Genomic DNA, 11,608 nt, shown 5'->3' on the forward strand with positions numbered 1-11,608 from the left:
GGCGGAGAGAGATGATTCGTGACATCGGCGCGTTCAGCGGGCTCAGCCAGCGGTTACCATGACGACCGGCGATCATCTTCCCACCACCACCTACTATTCAACTCCAACGTAACCCGCAAACCCGCCAGCACCACCACCACCACCACCCGTGCCACGGTGCCCATCGTCGAAGAGCAGCGAAGTGAGCGAAGAGGAGCAGGTCCCCTCCACTCCACGTCACGTCAGTCGACTCAGTCGCTCGCAGTCGGTTGGCTCGTGTCCGTCGCGTCGACAGGGGGTTGTCGCGCGCACGTTTCGAGAGTTTCGCGTGTCGTGAACGCGCGCACGCGGGTGTGTGCGTGCGTGCGGGTGTGTGTGTGTGTTTGTGTGTGTGTGACGTGTGTGTGGGTCCACGCGCGCGCGCGCGCGCGCGTCGTCGCACCTCCTACATGTTTCGGTCGCGTCGTCGACGTCGTCTCGGCCTCGGTTCTCGAGATCTCGTCGGATAAACGAAACACGATCCGGCGAGCCACGGTCCGTTCCCGCGCGGTCTGCGAAAAAAAAAAAAACGAGACGCGCACACGTTCGGCCGCGACGCCGAATTCTCCCGTCGCGCCCGCGTTCGTCCTCCCTCACGTTCAATAATGAGGGACATGGCAGGTAAGATCGCCGAGTTGAAGTTCGAGGCACCCCTCGCGCGCTTCGAGGAGGAGGACACCGCCAGCCTGAAGAACATGAACCTCCTGACAGGTGCGAAACACGCGCCTTATTTACTCCGTCTCCGATGCGCGCCTCGGGCGATACAATCGCTCTTTCTCTGTTCTCTCCCGACTCCCTCCCTCGCGGGGTGTTCTGCGACGCTCGTTCGGCCCGTCCGCCTCTCACGTCCGTCGCCCGGGGCACGTGAGACTACCGAAACTTTTCGAAATTAGCGACAAACGCTGATACGCTGATATGGAAACAACGCGGCCCCGCGAGCTCTCCTTCCCACAGTTCCCAGTTCCCACGTCAATTGACGTAAACGGATATCCTATTTTGCACGCCTGTACCAGGCAGACGGCTGAAACTTTCGTGGAAATGTTAAATCGCTGAAGAATATCGCTCGCGGCGGTTACGGCGGTGATGTAATTCTACACAAGGCGCCGCGCCGCGCGATTCGCGACCTGAATTTTCATTCTCCGAACAGTTCTCTGGGGGTAAATCGATCCCTCGCGCCACCAGTGAATTAAAAGAGCGAAGGAATACACGCGGCGCGTTCCTTAGAAATCGACAGGTGTTAACGTGCCTCGTCCCGCAACGGGGCCCCGGGACTGACGAATGTTGGGCCCGATTGGGGCACTCTTGACGCTCGGTACGGTTAAAAGAATTTCTATACCTGCCTCGGCAGCCAAAACGGGTAGGAAAATGGAAAAGCTAGGTTTACTTGACTCAGACCGACCGCGGACCTTCCTCCGAATTTATTTTTGTCGTTCGGTCGCGTCACCGTGAAATCCGTCTCCGGTTAACTTCGTATAGTAGGATTCCTTCGACGTCACCCGAAATGCCCGTGTGTTTGCTCGCGAATATAGCATAACAGCGACCAGCGACGTTCGAGCACGAGCTACTCCTCCGTCGACACCTACGATTCTTTACCGCGACGAGCGGCAATTCTCCCATCAAGGCCATTAATTTTCGCCGCGATAATAACCGACTCTTTCCGCACCTTTCTAGATCACAGGGAATCACGGACGATCCCCCTAGATTCCATCTCTGAGAAAATAAAATAATCTGTCGAGTCTTTGATCAATGTTCGCAGGGTGCTGCTTTATGTTTAGCTTTTCCGTGCAATTCAATTTCTGTGCGATAAGACGCTTTCAAATATGCGGATTAAAAGTCATCTCGCATTGCAGACCTCTTGAAATTCTACCTCCTCGTCTCGCGTAATCTGCGTCGCAGAATCGGGCTTGGCACGAGAAGAAATATATATATATATATATATATATATCTCGCGAGAGAGGGATGAGTAGGTATAATACTCTTATTGGAGCGACGACGAGCGGTGTCGCATCCGATAACGCTCGATATCGCGACCTGCGACCTCAGTTCATCTTTGCGTTTCATCAATATCAAAGTGCGGCACTGTGGGGGGTAAATCTAGATCAGAATTTACTTCAACGAAGGGGAAAAAGACATCTGCGATGTCGCTGGCTGAAAAGTGTAATTTAACAAAAAAAAAATGTCGATATCCCGCGCGTAATTAAGAGACACATTCCTTGTCTCGCGCTGCCAGATATAATGATCGTTCTCTTGATTTCGCAGAACAATTATTGGACGCCAGCCTGGACGCGAGTTTCGGGGAAAATTGTAACGCGAATGAGCCGCCCACGACACACGAGAACGGCACCGACATCCTCCAGGAAGGAACGTTCAGCCCGTTCAGCGGTAGCCTCGAGGATCTCGTCAACACCTTCGACGAGAAGATTACATCTTGCTTCCGCGATTATGGCACTGATGTAGAATCGTTGGCTCCGGTGCAGGTGCGAACGCAGGAGGAGATCATGAACGAGTGCCAGTAAGTCCGTTCGCCACGTAATTCATTATTATCCTAATGATCTCAAAGCACCTATTGAACGAGGCGAGAGTATTATCGCACGTTACATAAAAGATAATATAATCTAGTGGTATTACTTTTAATAATACCAGGGCTTATTTCGTAATCGTTGAAAACCATCTCGGCATCTCGCGCGCGCGTTTGACCTCATTGACGCAATTACTTTGATTAATTTTTTAATTAACCGTATTCGCGAACCTTTGTGCGTGCAACCGTGCGGTTTTTCGGTTCACGAGAACTCGGTTACGGACAAGTATACCGGTTTCACCGCGTATCAACGGAAAATAAATCACGACGTCGACGACGCGCAGAGTACCCGCTCGCCTGAAAATTACCAGGTATAACGCGCGGCGCGTATTAAAATCGACGTTTACGTTTTGCGGACTTCGGCTCTCTCGCAGCTCCGTTTCTTAGCTCGAAAGTGACGATTGCTCCAGCGGAAATAATCACTTATCGCATTACCGTTAACCCTTTTGCTCGTCATAATACGCGTGATACGTAATGCGCAATAACGGGGAGTATTCCCGTCCACTCGGAGAGTAGAACGCGGTCCAATAATCTATTTCATCTTGATTACTCCTCGCCGACGACTCTCTCTCTTTCTCTCTCTCTCTTTCTTGCTCTTCTCTTTCTATTAAGCGCGTCAGCAATTTCACTTAATGCTCCGTTTAATGCGGTCCTGCGGCATGGTGTAACCCAATTACACGTACCTACGGTTTCACTGTTCATCTATATCAGCAATCGAAACTTCTAGGTCACTCTAGGTGTAAAATCTTTTTAAATCAATGCTTGCGCGACATAGATTTAAATCAAAATGACACTGAAAGATTTACTGTACGTCTACTGGCATGTTAATTAAATAACGATGCAACATATTTTGACCTTATTATTCCAGGCGAACATGTATTTAAAAAAAAGACAAAAAAGGGAGTAAATAGAATTTCTTCTTATACTCGCGACGATATTCGATAGCAATCGATTTTCCAATGGAAGAAGTGTGTCGACAGTCAACACTGCTAGTACTCTCTACGCGATGTTTACGGTACACGTTGCAGCTTTCTCTCCGAAGCCACAGTGTCGCCGCTCCACTCCAAAAAAGTGCATCTTGATTGTATAATTCGTATATACACATATAATACATATGTGAACATTTCTTTTTAGTCTAATTATCGATTGGCGACAGAATTGTCGTTTTTGCTATTTTCTCGTTCCGCGAGATTTATTAATGTTGAGTAAAGCATTAAAGATGTTAAATCAAATATATTATTTGGCGTTTGTAAATTCAGGACACAAATTTGTTATCTTTGGCACTTTCGGTTTTATATTATAAAATCGAAGAAATATTTGGCACATTTAATAAATAATTTAATAAATAATTAAATGTTTACTTTTCTGATAATAATGCACAATACTTATTGTTAGTGAAATCTCATATTGGACATAAATCTTCTAAATCTGTTTTCTTATCCGCCACTCTATACACAACGAATGTATACATTTAACGACGTACAACGAGATCTTTCAAGGCAACCTTGACGGACATCTCCGGCGAGACATGTTGACGTAGGCACGATTCGAGCTGCGTCATAGACGTAATTTCAAATATCTGTAGATATACTCAAGATATGACATAATTCCTGATCGAACCAAAAAACTAAGCGGTTTCTTTCCAAATTCTCTCAGTTCCATTAAACACAATTTTGGGATGTCAACAAAATTTTACAAGTAGATCGAAAAATTAAGTATGGACTTATAGTATAAACTATACGAGATAGGAGAGACGTATGTGGACGTTTAGGTATCTAGCGCACACCATAATACCATACATAACGTTTCGGAGCTTATGGTCAGCTTTACGGATTTTTGACCAGTTTGAGGGGTCGAGGTTTCACGCTACGATAGACGATCCCGGCAAATATTTTAGTCGTAGAGTGCAAATTACAGTCGCAACACGCTCACGGACAAGGCAAGGCTCCACGTCCTAACGAGCATAACCGAGCGACAGCAGGTGAAACTCAACGAAGCGCGAAATTGTCTCTTCTTCCGCGCGCAACCACGCACAAAGCTGTTAAATTTACATTGGATCATTCGCCTCATCATTCGCCCTCATACGGAGGTGCTGCGCGATTTTCGATCGGTTCGTTAATTTCTTACACATCCTTTGCAAGTGCGAGATAATTCACAGACGCGCACAGGCTAGATTTTTTTTTTTTTTTTAAGTATCTCTCTCGGTCTTTGTGCAATTCTCTTTGTCTATATACCGATGAAAAAGAATATTGCATACATTTTTCGTGAAAATGTGAGAAGATTTTCAGAATTTAGCCGTTCAGAAATTTATGATCACGAGTCGTGAAGAAGAATCGCTTCGGAAAGAAAAACATTGCTGATATTGAAGATTTTTCTGAGGAGATTGTGATAAATGAAAGAAGAATCGCGCGCTCTAATAACGAACAACCGCCAGGTTTCTCTTTCTTCTTCCCCTATTCTTTCCTCCTTCCAAGAGGTCTACCTTCTACTCGTGGTTTCTCTGCTAGAACGACTCAAATGCCATTGATCGGCTTCGATTTACGTGCGGCGTTATGAAAGGGCGTTCGGCGAGGGTGGCATTATTCAAATGGCGCGTTCTCTCCATTCCGGTGACTAATAAGGTCATCGACCCGATTGCGATTGCGACAAAGCCGCGGTAGCGATGCGAGTGCACGCGTTCGCGTTCTCCGTCGCGTATTACGCTGTTCGTCGCGATCCAACGCGTTTAAACGTAGTAGTTTCCACGTATATAATTTTCCAACCGCACTTTCTAGCACGAGGCTGACCGCGCTAGACGTCCAAGTACTGGAAACGCGTGTCGGATATAGAGATTAATACGTCTATCCCCTTCATGATTTGCACGTGATACAAATCATCATCGCGCGAGGGCCGATGTATGAGCTTCTCAGAAGTCAAACCGATCGTCTCTACGAAATAGAAAGTAGAAAAACTTCGTAGATAAAGCGCTATAAGCTAATCGCTCCGATACTAAAATTACAAACTTTGTTAAAAGTTGATCAATTTAACATCTGAGTTTTTTTTACATGGACTCTATATAGCGATTATTTTTTCTCAGAAATACATGATTCAAAATTTACGTATTTTCTTTATTTTTAAAATGACTCGCGTTAGGTATCTGTGGTCCGATAGATGAACACTCGAAAGTAAATCGTTTCCTTTACTGATATTATGTTTCCTGAGTGTTTTGATACTGACGAAAACGCGTGACATGAAAATTTAATCTCTGTTTTGCTCCTTCGTTCGTATCGAGCTACACCACCCTCTAAACAGAGGGCGAACGTCAATATCGGCGCGCACGCGCCTCAGATAGCGTCGTCCACATCCACGGGGTGCTACGGGGGTGAATTTATACGTGGAAGCTATAAGAGAATTTGTCCGATTTTAATTAAAGAAGATAATTTTTTTAATGTTCTCTCTCTCTCTCTCTCTCTCGCTTTCTCTCTCTCTCTTTTATATGAATTTTGTGGGAAGCAAGCGAATTTAGAAGAATCGATAGGGGCTGTTTGTGCAATATTGCGAAATCCCCATTTTTTCGAGATTACGCTAATTTTACAATAGCTGAACTTCCTTTTATCCTCGCCTAGCCGCTTGTGATTTTTGCGAGCGCTCGGAAAGAAAGTAGATAAATTAGCTTGGTAGAGGCTTCGTACATACCGTGTGTGGTATAAAATGTCTGGCCGTTTCGATGCGAACAACGTGTGCGCTGGAGATAAAGCCACTTTACATTAATCAGAGACTCAAGTGGACTGAGTTGACCTCGATTTATTAACCCACGGCATCAGATGGCCGATCAATGCGTTGACTCTCTCTCCCTCTGATATCCATTGCAGTCATTTTTCTATTTCCACAAATAAGTACATACAGACACATCCAAATTTTGAACAAAATAAATATTTAGATCGAAATATCTAATATTCTCTACATAATACAGATTTTAATCACTTTAAAATTCAAACATTTCTTCACACGATTTTTTCCACAAGAATTAGAAATTTCCAATTTATGTATTTAAGGAATTTGCGTGTAAAAATTGATTTGAACTTTCTGAGAAATGTTGATTGATAGAAAAATAAGGAATCGCGATCTTTTTATCGAATTCGTGAAACGTGAATATTTCAAGTTAGCGAAACTGAGATATTTTAAGAAAAACAGAGCTCTCTTGGAACGACTTTTAAAACACGTGGCTTCCGTCACCCATCGACCACAAGACGGTTACAGGACATTCGAGAAGAAGTAAAAGGAATTAATAACTGATTGATAATTCAGTTCTCTTAAGGATATTACAAGCTTGAATGCCGGTTTTGCTGCTCGGCTCCCACGAGATACATTGTTCGCAAATTTGCGCCGCGGGGAGCCTTCGTTCCGGCGCGGCGCGGCGCGGCGCGGCGCGGCGACGCCGACGGTCTGGCCGTTCTTCGCATGAAAAATCACTTCCTCTAGAAAACGGCACGTTACCACCATAAACGTTGACTTACGTTTTGTTTGTACACGATTAAACGTCTTATCTATGCAGTGCGTACACGTAGAATGTACAATGCGTAACGCAGGAAACGCCCACAGCCCGCAGTGATTCACGCGGCGTCCTAGAAAGTCTATATCGCTCTCATCACCATAGAGGGTGTCCTAAGTCCTAAATGTGTCACAATGGCAATGTTCACACGGGTATTATATAAATGGTATAAGCACACGCGGTATTAAAAGACGAAGATTCCCAAGTGAGAAACCTGTCACTCTCATCAGCTATATATAGGATGTTCCAAATGCGTGTTTCTACATTGTGGTATACAACACACGTTGGCACGACTCAATAATATCGCGGCATTATATCATCCTCGTATAGGAACATCTGCATTTATTGATCGCGCATTACACATCATGCTATCGTAAATCGTGTCCTTCGCGCTAAAATTACTCGACATCTCTGTCATACATTCTCATTAACCTTTAGATGGACGCCGGAAACTGTTGTGACATTTCGATGAACAAATGTTTTCTTTACCCACATGTAAAGAGAGACATATATAGAGAGAGAGAGATTAGAAATTTAATTTTAGATATTAGAACAAAAAAGATATTTCAAGCATTATGGAAGAATTGAAATAAAATGAAAATTAGAGGATCGTTCTGAAATAATCTCATTACTTCGATGTTAGTAAAATGATTAACAGCATTATGCAATCCGATTAAAGTTTTGAAGCTAAAACGGAAGACAATTCTCTCGCACGCGTTTAAGAAAAAATGGATTTATTTCTGTTGGAAGAAATCCCGCTTCAAATAATTAAAATAAAAAAGGAGAGGATGCGATAATTTTATGAATGAGTATCGAATCATTCAGCAGACGAGCGAAAAAAACCGATGACACATAAATTTAAGGCACATTTGTATTCTCGACCAGAGAATGGTGTGAATTAGAGGATATGAGTCATCTATTAAGATTCTGCATCTGTTTACATGTACATAAGCGATATAAGCGATTGCTAAGAGCAAGCGATTGACCCTTAGCAGACGCCAGAGATCCTTTGCGCCTCAAATAAACGTATATGTCTGACATTGAATTTTCTTTCAGGATGTGGTGGACGATCACCGGAACTTTCGGGAATATATTACCCATCGATTGGAGCAAATCCTACGCGCGAAAAATGCATATGCCCGCTTTAAATCTGAACGAAGCACCCGCTTCGACGGAGAGGTAGATACGTTTCCGTTTCTTGCGCGTTTAATTATTTGTCACAAGTACAATTATTCGTCGAAAGTTTACTTTGCAGCGACTATGCATTTTGAAAATCAAATTTTCTCGAAACTACTGCTTATCATAGATCGACTTCGCTTTTTCACGACAGCGCTAGCGCTTGTAAATTCAACGCTTTCGTTTTTTTGTTCGCTGTAGACCCGAACTAGAGGATTTGAGTAGCGAAGACGAGGCAGTTGCCACAGATTTGGACATGCATGCTTTGATCTTATCCAGCAGTACTGATACTCACAGTCCGGAAGAGCCGCTGAAGACCGCCGAGGAAGTTCTTCGCGAGATAGATGACATAATGCAGGTATAATCTCGGCGCAATAGAGTATCTTTGTCGGTGCAGTAATGACTAAACGAACGATTAATAATTCTGCAACTTGTCGCCGCAGGAAAGTCCGTCAATGGAAAGATCGCCGGATTCAGAAGGTTCTTTATTGGACAGCGATGAAGCTTTGGAAAGAAGTAGAGAAGTACTTGGATCACCACTTCACGAAAAGAGTATGTTTTAAAACACTAGTTACATAATATAAAATAATTCATATTTAACATAATTAGAAATAAATTATAATTTCTAAAATAAAAATACATGTCATAAAGCGTTAGATGTATTTTTAGAATTAAAGCAACTTTCCTCCAGCCAACTAACTGAACTTTTTGGAGAAATGGAATCTTTGGTTGCGGCTTTGAGCGAAACACTGATCGCCGAGCTTGCGCTTCGAGACGAATTAGAATACGAAAAAGAACTCAAAAACCAGTTTATCTCTTTACTGTTGGCTGTGCAAAATCGACGTAGGCAGCATCACGTTACAAAGAAGAGAGGTCAAATGCAGAATGGCACTAGTCCGTTGCCGCAACATAGGTCTTTGCAAGAGCCGAAGGTAACGTATATCATTGTATATACAGTTACGCATTTACGTAGTAAACATAATATCGACCGTTGAATTATGAATAGTTGTACAGAAAATTAAATTTTCAATAAAAAACAATTTTCAATTTAATTGTACAATTTAGAGAAAAATAAAAACGATATAATTATCATTCTCATTACAGTACCTGACGACCGTTATTCCATATCATACAGACAGTGGTCCGCTAGACAATCAAGCCTTGCAAGTACTCATCAAAAGTAAGTATTTAATTACGAACTATAGTTTTATGTACCTAATTACATGTATCAATGACATGTTTATTTGCAGTATTAAAGGCCATTAGCGAGGATAGCCCGACAGTACCCACTTTGCTGACGGATTATATACTCAAAGGTAATTGAATTTTTCATTCAATTTTAATAAATCTTATCCACTGTAAATACTAATTTTTTACCTTGAACATATCATAAGCAATAATATATAATTTTGAATAATAGTTTTTTTAAAAAGCACTTACAAAATTGCTATTCTGATTTCAGTGTTATGTCCGACTTAAAGCAGAATATGTGGAAAAGGAAAACGAAATGTCAACAAAATATCATGTGCTCTCTTCTTCTTGCCAGTACGCTTTCAGCCCGTCATTGTGCCGCATGTTATTGCGTAACTAGCTTATAAGTTGTACTTCAGTCACTCTCGATTACTGTATTGGCTGTAGAAGTAGATAAGGTCTCCGATATTCTATCTAGTCTTAATTTATACATTTCGATATGTATATTACTTGCTTAAAGTATCATAAGTATATTTTTAATAACTCGCGTAACATATATTATTGATTCGCGTAAATCGTACGTCATTTTCTTACGGTTTTCATATTTATATTGTACCATGACTCACATCAATAATTCAGTTTTGTATTTTTTCTTGTACATAAAAATCCCGGGGAAAAGCTTTCATGCAGAGTCATCGCAAAGACAGCACAGAGCTCCTTATCTAGGATCTTACAAATTGCTACTTGCGTAGATTTCTATGTAAGGAATTTGAATTAGTGTACATTGTTGTAACACTAGTATCTAGAGATACTTCATTCACCGATATATCAGCTCAAGAGTGAAAATCTTGCAGTAAAACGGTCAGTTAATTCACTTATCCCACCATATAATAATGTAATTGTTCTCACGCAACGCGCAAAAGTTCAGGACACTGTGTTTGTTAAAGTAAAAAAATAAATTAAACGACCTCATTGCTCTCGGATATAATTTTTTGTTAACTTAATTGCATCGTTACTTGTGTCCTTGTACCTTGAATCCTCCACTGTGATTTCTCTTTTAATTTACAAACATATATTTCAGAATATAATAAATATATATGTATTGCGCAGATATTACACTTTATTATTAGAAAAAATCAAAACTATATTTAGTTTAACATTACCATTTAAGTACGATTACAATTATATAAAAATTTTGAAGATTAGCCTTCACAATATCGTACAGGACATTGCGGGGCTAAACAGCTAGGTTGATAACAACAATTTGAACCTCGACGATACCATTTGGTCGTCTAAAAGTAAATTATATAATTGTACGGAGTATCTACTTTAGGATACAATGTATATCCAAAATTTATGTGGTAATTATACGTAATAAAAGCCTTGCTAACTCGCTTCAAATGATTAAACTCATTGAAAGAATATATACATACACCCTGTTGAACATAGCTACGACCAGGAATAACGTGCGTTAATTCCGATCCGACATCATGTAGATTGGAAACTTTCATAACTGTTGCAGTTGAGCAGTAAGTAATCAGAGGCCTCTTTACAGGAAATGTCCACGCCGGTTTACATTCATCAGGGCTAGGCTTAACGTACCACGCATCAGGATCGTATCTGCGATCGTATTTAACGCACATCACCGGTTTGTTGTTGCTACGTCTGTAATATTAAGGCGTTTCCTTTATTCCTATTCAATCCTAGTCGAATTTTTCCTTAAGGAAGAATAATTCAATTTGAGCCTCTCTTTGAACGAAACGCATGTTTTCCTCACAAAGAATCCATCTCTGCAAAGAGACACTTTAAACGTCGTAATTCTTGGCCAGCGTTGCACGTTTGATTAGAGAAGCCCCAATTTCCAAGCGCTTCTGCCACACCAGTACCATAGCCTCTCGAAAACTCATACGTGCATGGCATTGTCGGCTCTGCCATTTTTTCCAACTAAATACTTGTTAATTTTGCGAAAATGTCATATATAAATATCGCTCTACAGGCAGGAAAACAGATCCATTGGCTGTTTGAACTTTGAAGTTTGTTGATGTGCAACTTACGAACTTCTTTTTAAACAGTCGCACAAGTCTTCACAGATACACACAACGTAAAGTTCACAC

General features: G+C 41.8%; 2 protein-coding genes across 3 annotated transcripts; one reads left to right on the forward strand and one right to left on the reverse strand.

Annotated features, from left to right (window-relative positions):
* The first annotated feature begins 175 nt into the window (after nt 1-175).
* On the forward strand, nt 176-10,468 carry Unc-76 (fasciculation and elongation protein Unc-76). 2 transcript variants are annotated; one of them, XM_071778526.1, is made up of 9 exons: nt 176-729; nt 2,278-2,530; nt 8,184-8,306; nt 8,505-8,661; nt 8,747-8,855; nt 8,961-9,235; nt 9,408-9,483; nt 9,554-9,619; nt 9,766-10,468. In XM_071778526.1, the coding sequence occupies exons 1-9, from the start codon at nt 624-626 to the stop codon at nt 9,780-9,782; spliced, it is 1,182 nt and encodes a 393-aa protein (XP_071634627.1). In that variant the 5' UTR covers nt 176-623; the 3' UTR covers nt 9,783-10,468. The 2 variants fall into 2 exon arrangements, with proteins under 2 accessions (XP_071634627.1, XP_071634635.1); XM_071778534.1 differs by having other exon boundaries at nt 183-729; nt 8,973-9,235.
* Nucleotides 10,469-10,596: 128 nt separating this feature from the next.
* Nucleotides 10,597-11,583, reverse strand: LOC139813214 (uncharacterized). Its single transcript, XM_071778589.1, has 2 exons — nt 11,272-11,583; nt 10,597-11,159 (listed from the first exon to the last, which is right to left on the reverse strand). Exons 1-2 carry the CDS (start codon nt 11,427-11,429, stop codon nt 10,787-10,789), a joined length of 531 nt encoding a protein of 176 aa, XP_071634690.1. The 5' UTR covers nt 11,430-11,583; the 3' UTR covers nt 10,597-10,786.
* Between the last annotated feature and the right edge of the window lie 25 nt (nt 11,584-11,608).

This window comes from Temnothorax longispinosus, chromosome 1 (assembly GCF_030848805.1).
Source record: "Temnothorax longispinosus isolate EJ_2023e chromosome 1, Tlon_JGU_v1, whole genome shotgun sequence".
NCBI classification, from domain to species: Eukaryota; Metazoa; Arthropoda; class Insecta; order Hymenoptera; family Formicidae; genus Temnothorax; species Temnothorax longispinosus.

Coding starts and splice junctions, on each gene's coding strand:
- Unc-76 (XM_071778526.1), top strand. CDS start 624: ATGAGGGACATGGCAGGTAAGATCGCCGAGTTGAAGTTCGAGGCACCC. Junction 8,307..8,504: donor GCACCCGCTTCGACGGAGAG/GTAGATACGTTT, acceptor TGTTCGCTGTAG/ACCCGAACTAGAGGATTTGA. Junction 9,236..9,407: donor GGTCTTTGCAAGAGCCGAAG/GTAACGTATATC, acceptor TTCTCATTACAG/TACCTGACGACCGTTATTCC.
- LOC139813214 (XM_071778589.1), bottom strand. CDS start 11,429: ATGGCAGAGCCGACAATGCCATGCACGTATGAGTTTTCGAGAGGCTAT. Junction 11,160..11,271: donor TTTGCAGAGATGGATTCTTT/GTGAGGAAAACA, acceptor TTAATATTACAG/ACGTAGCAACAACAAACCGG.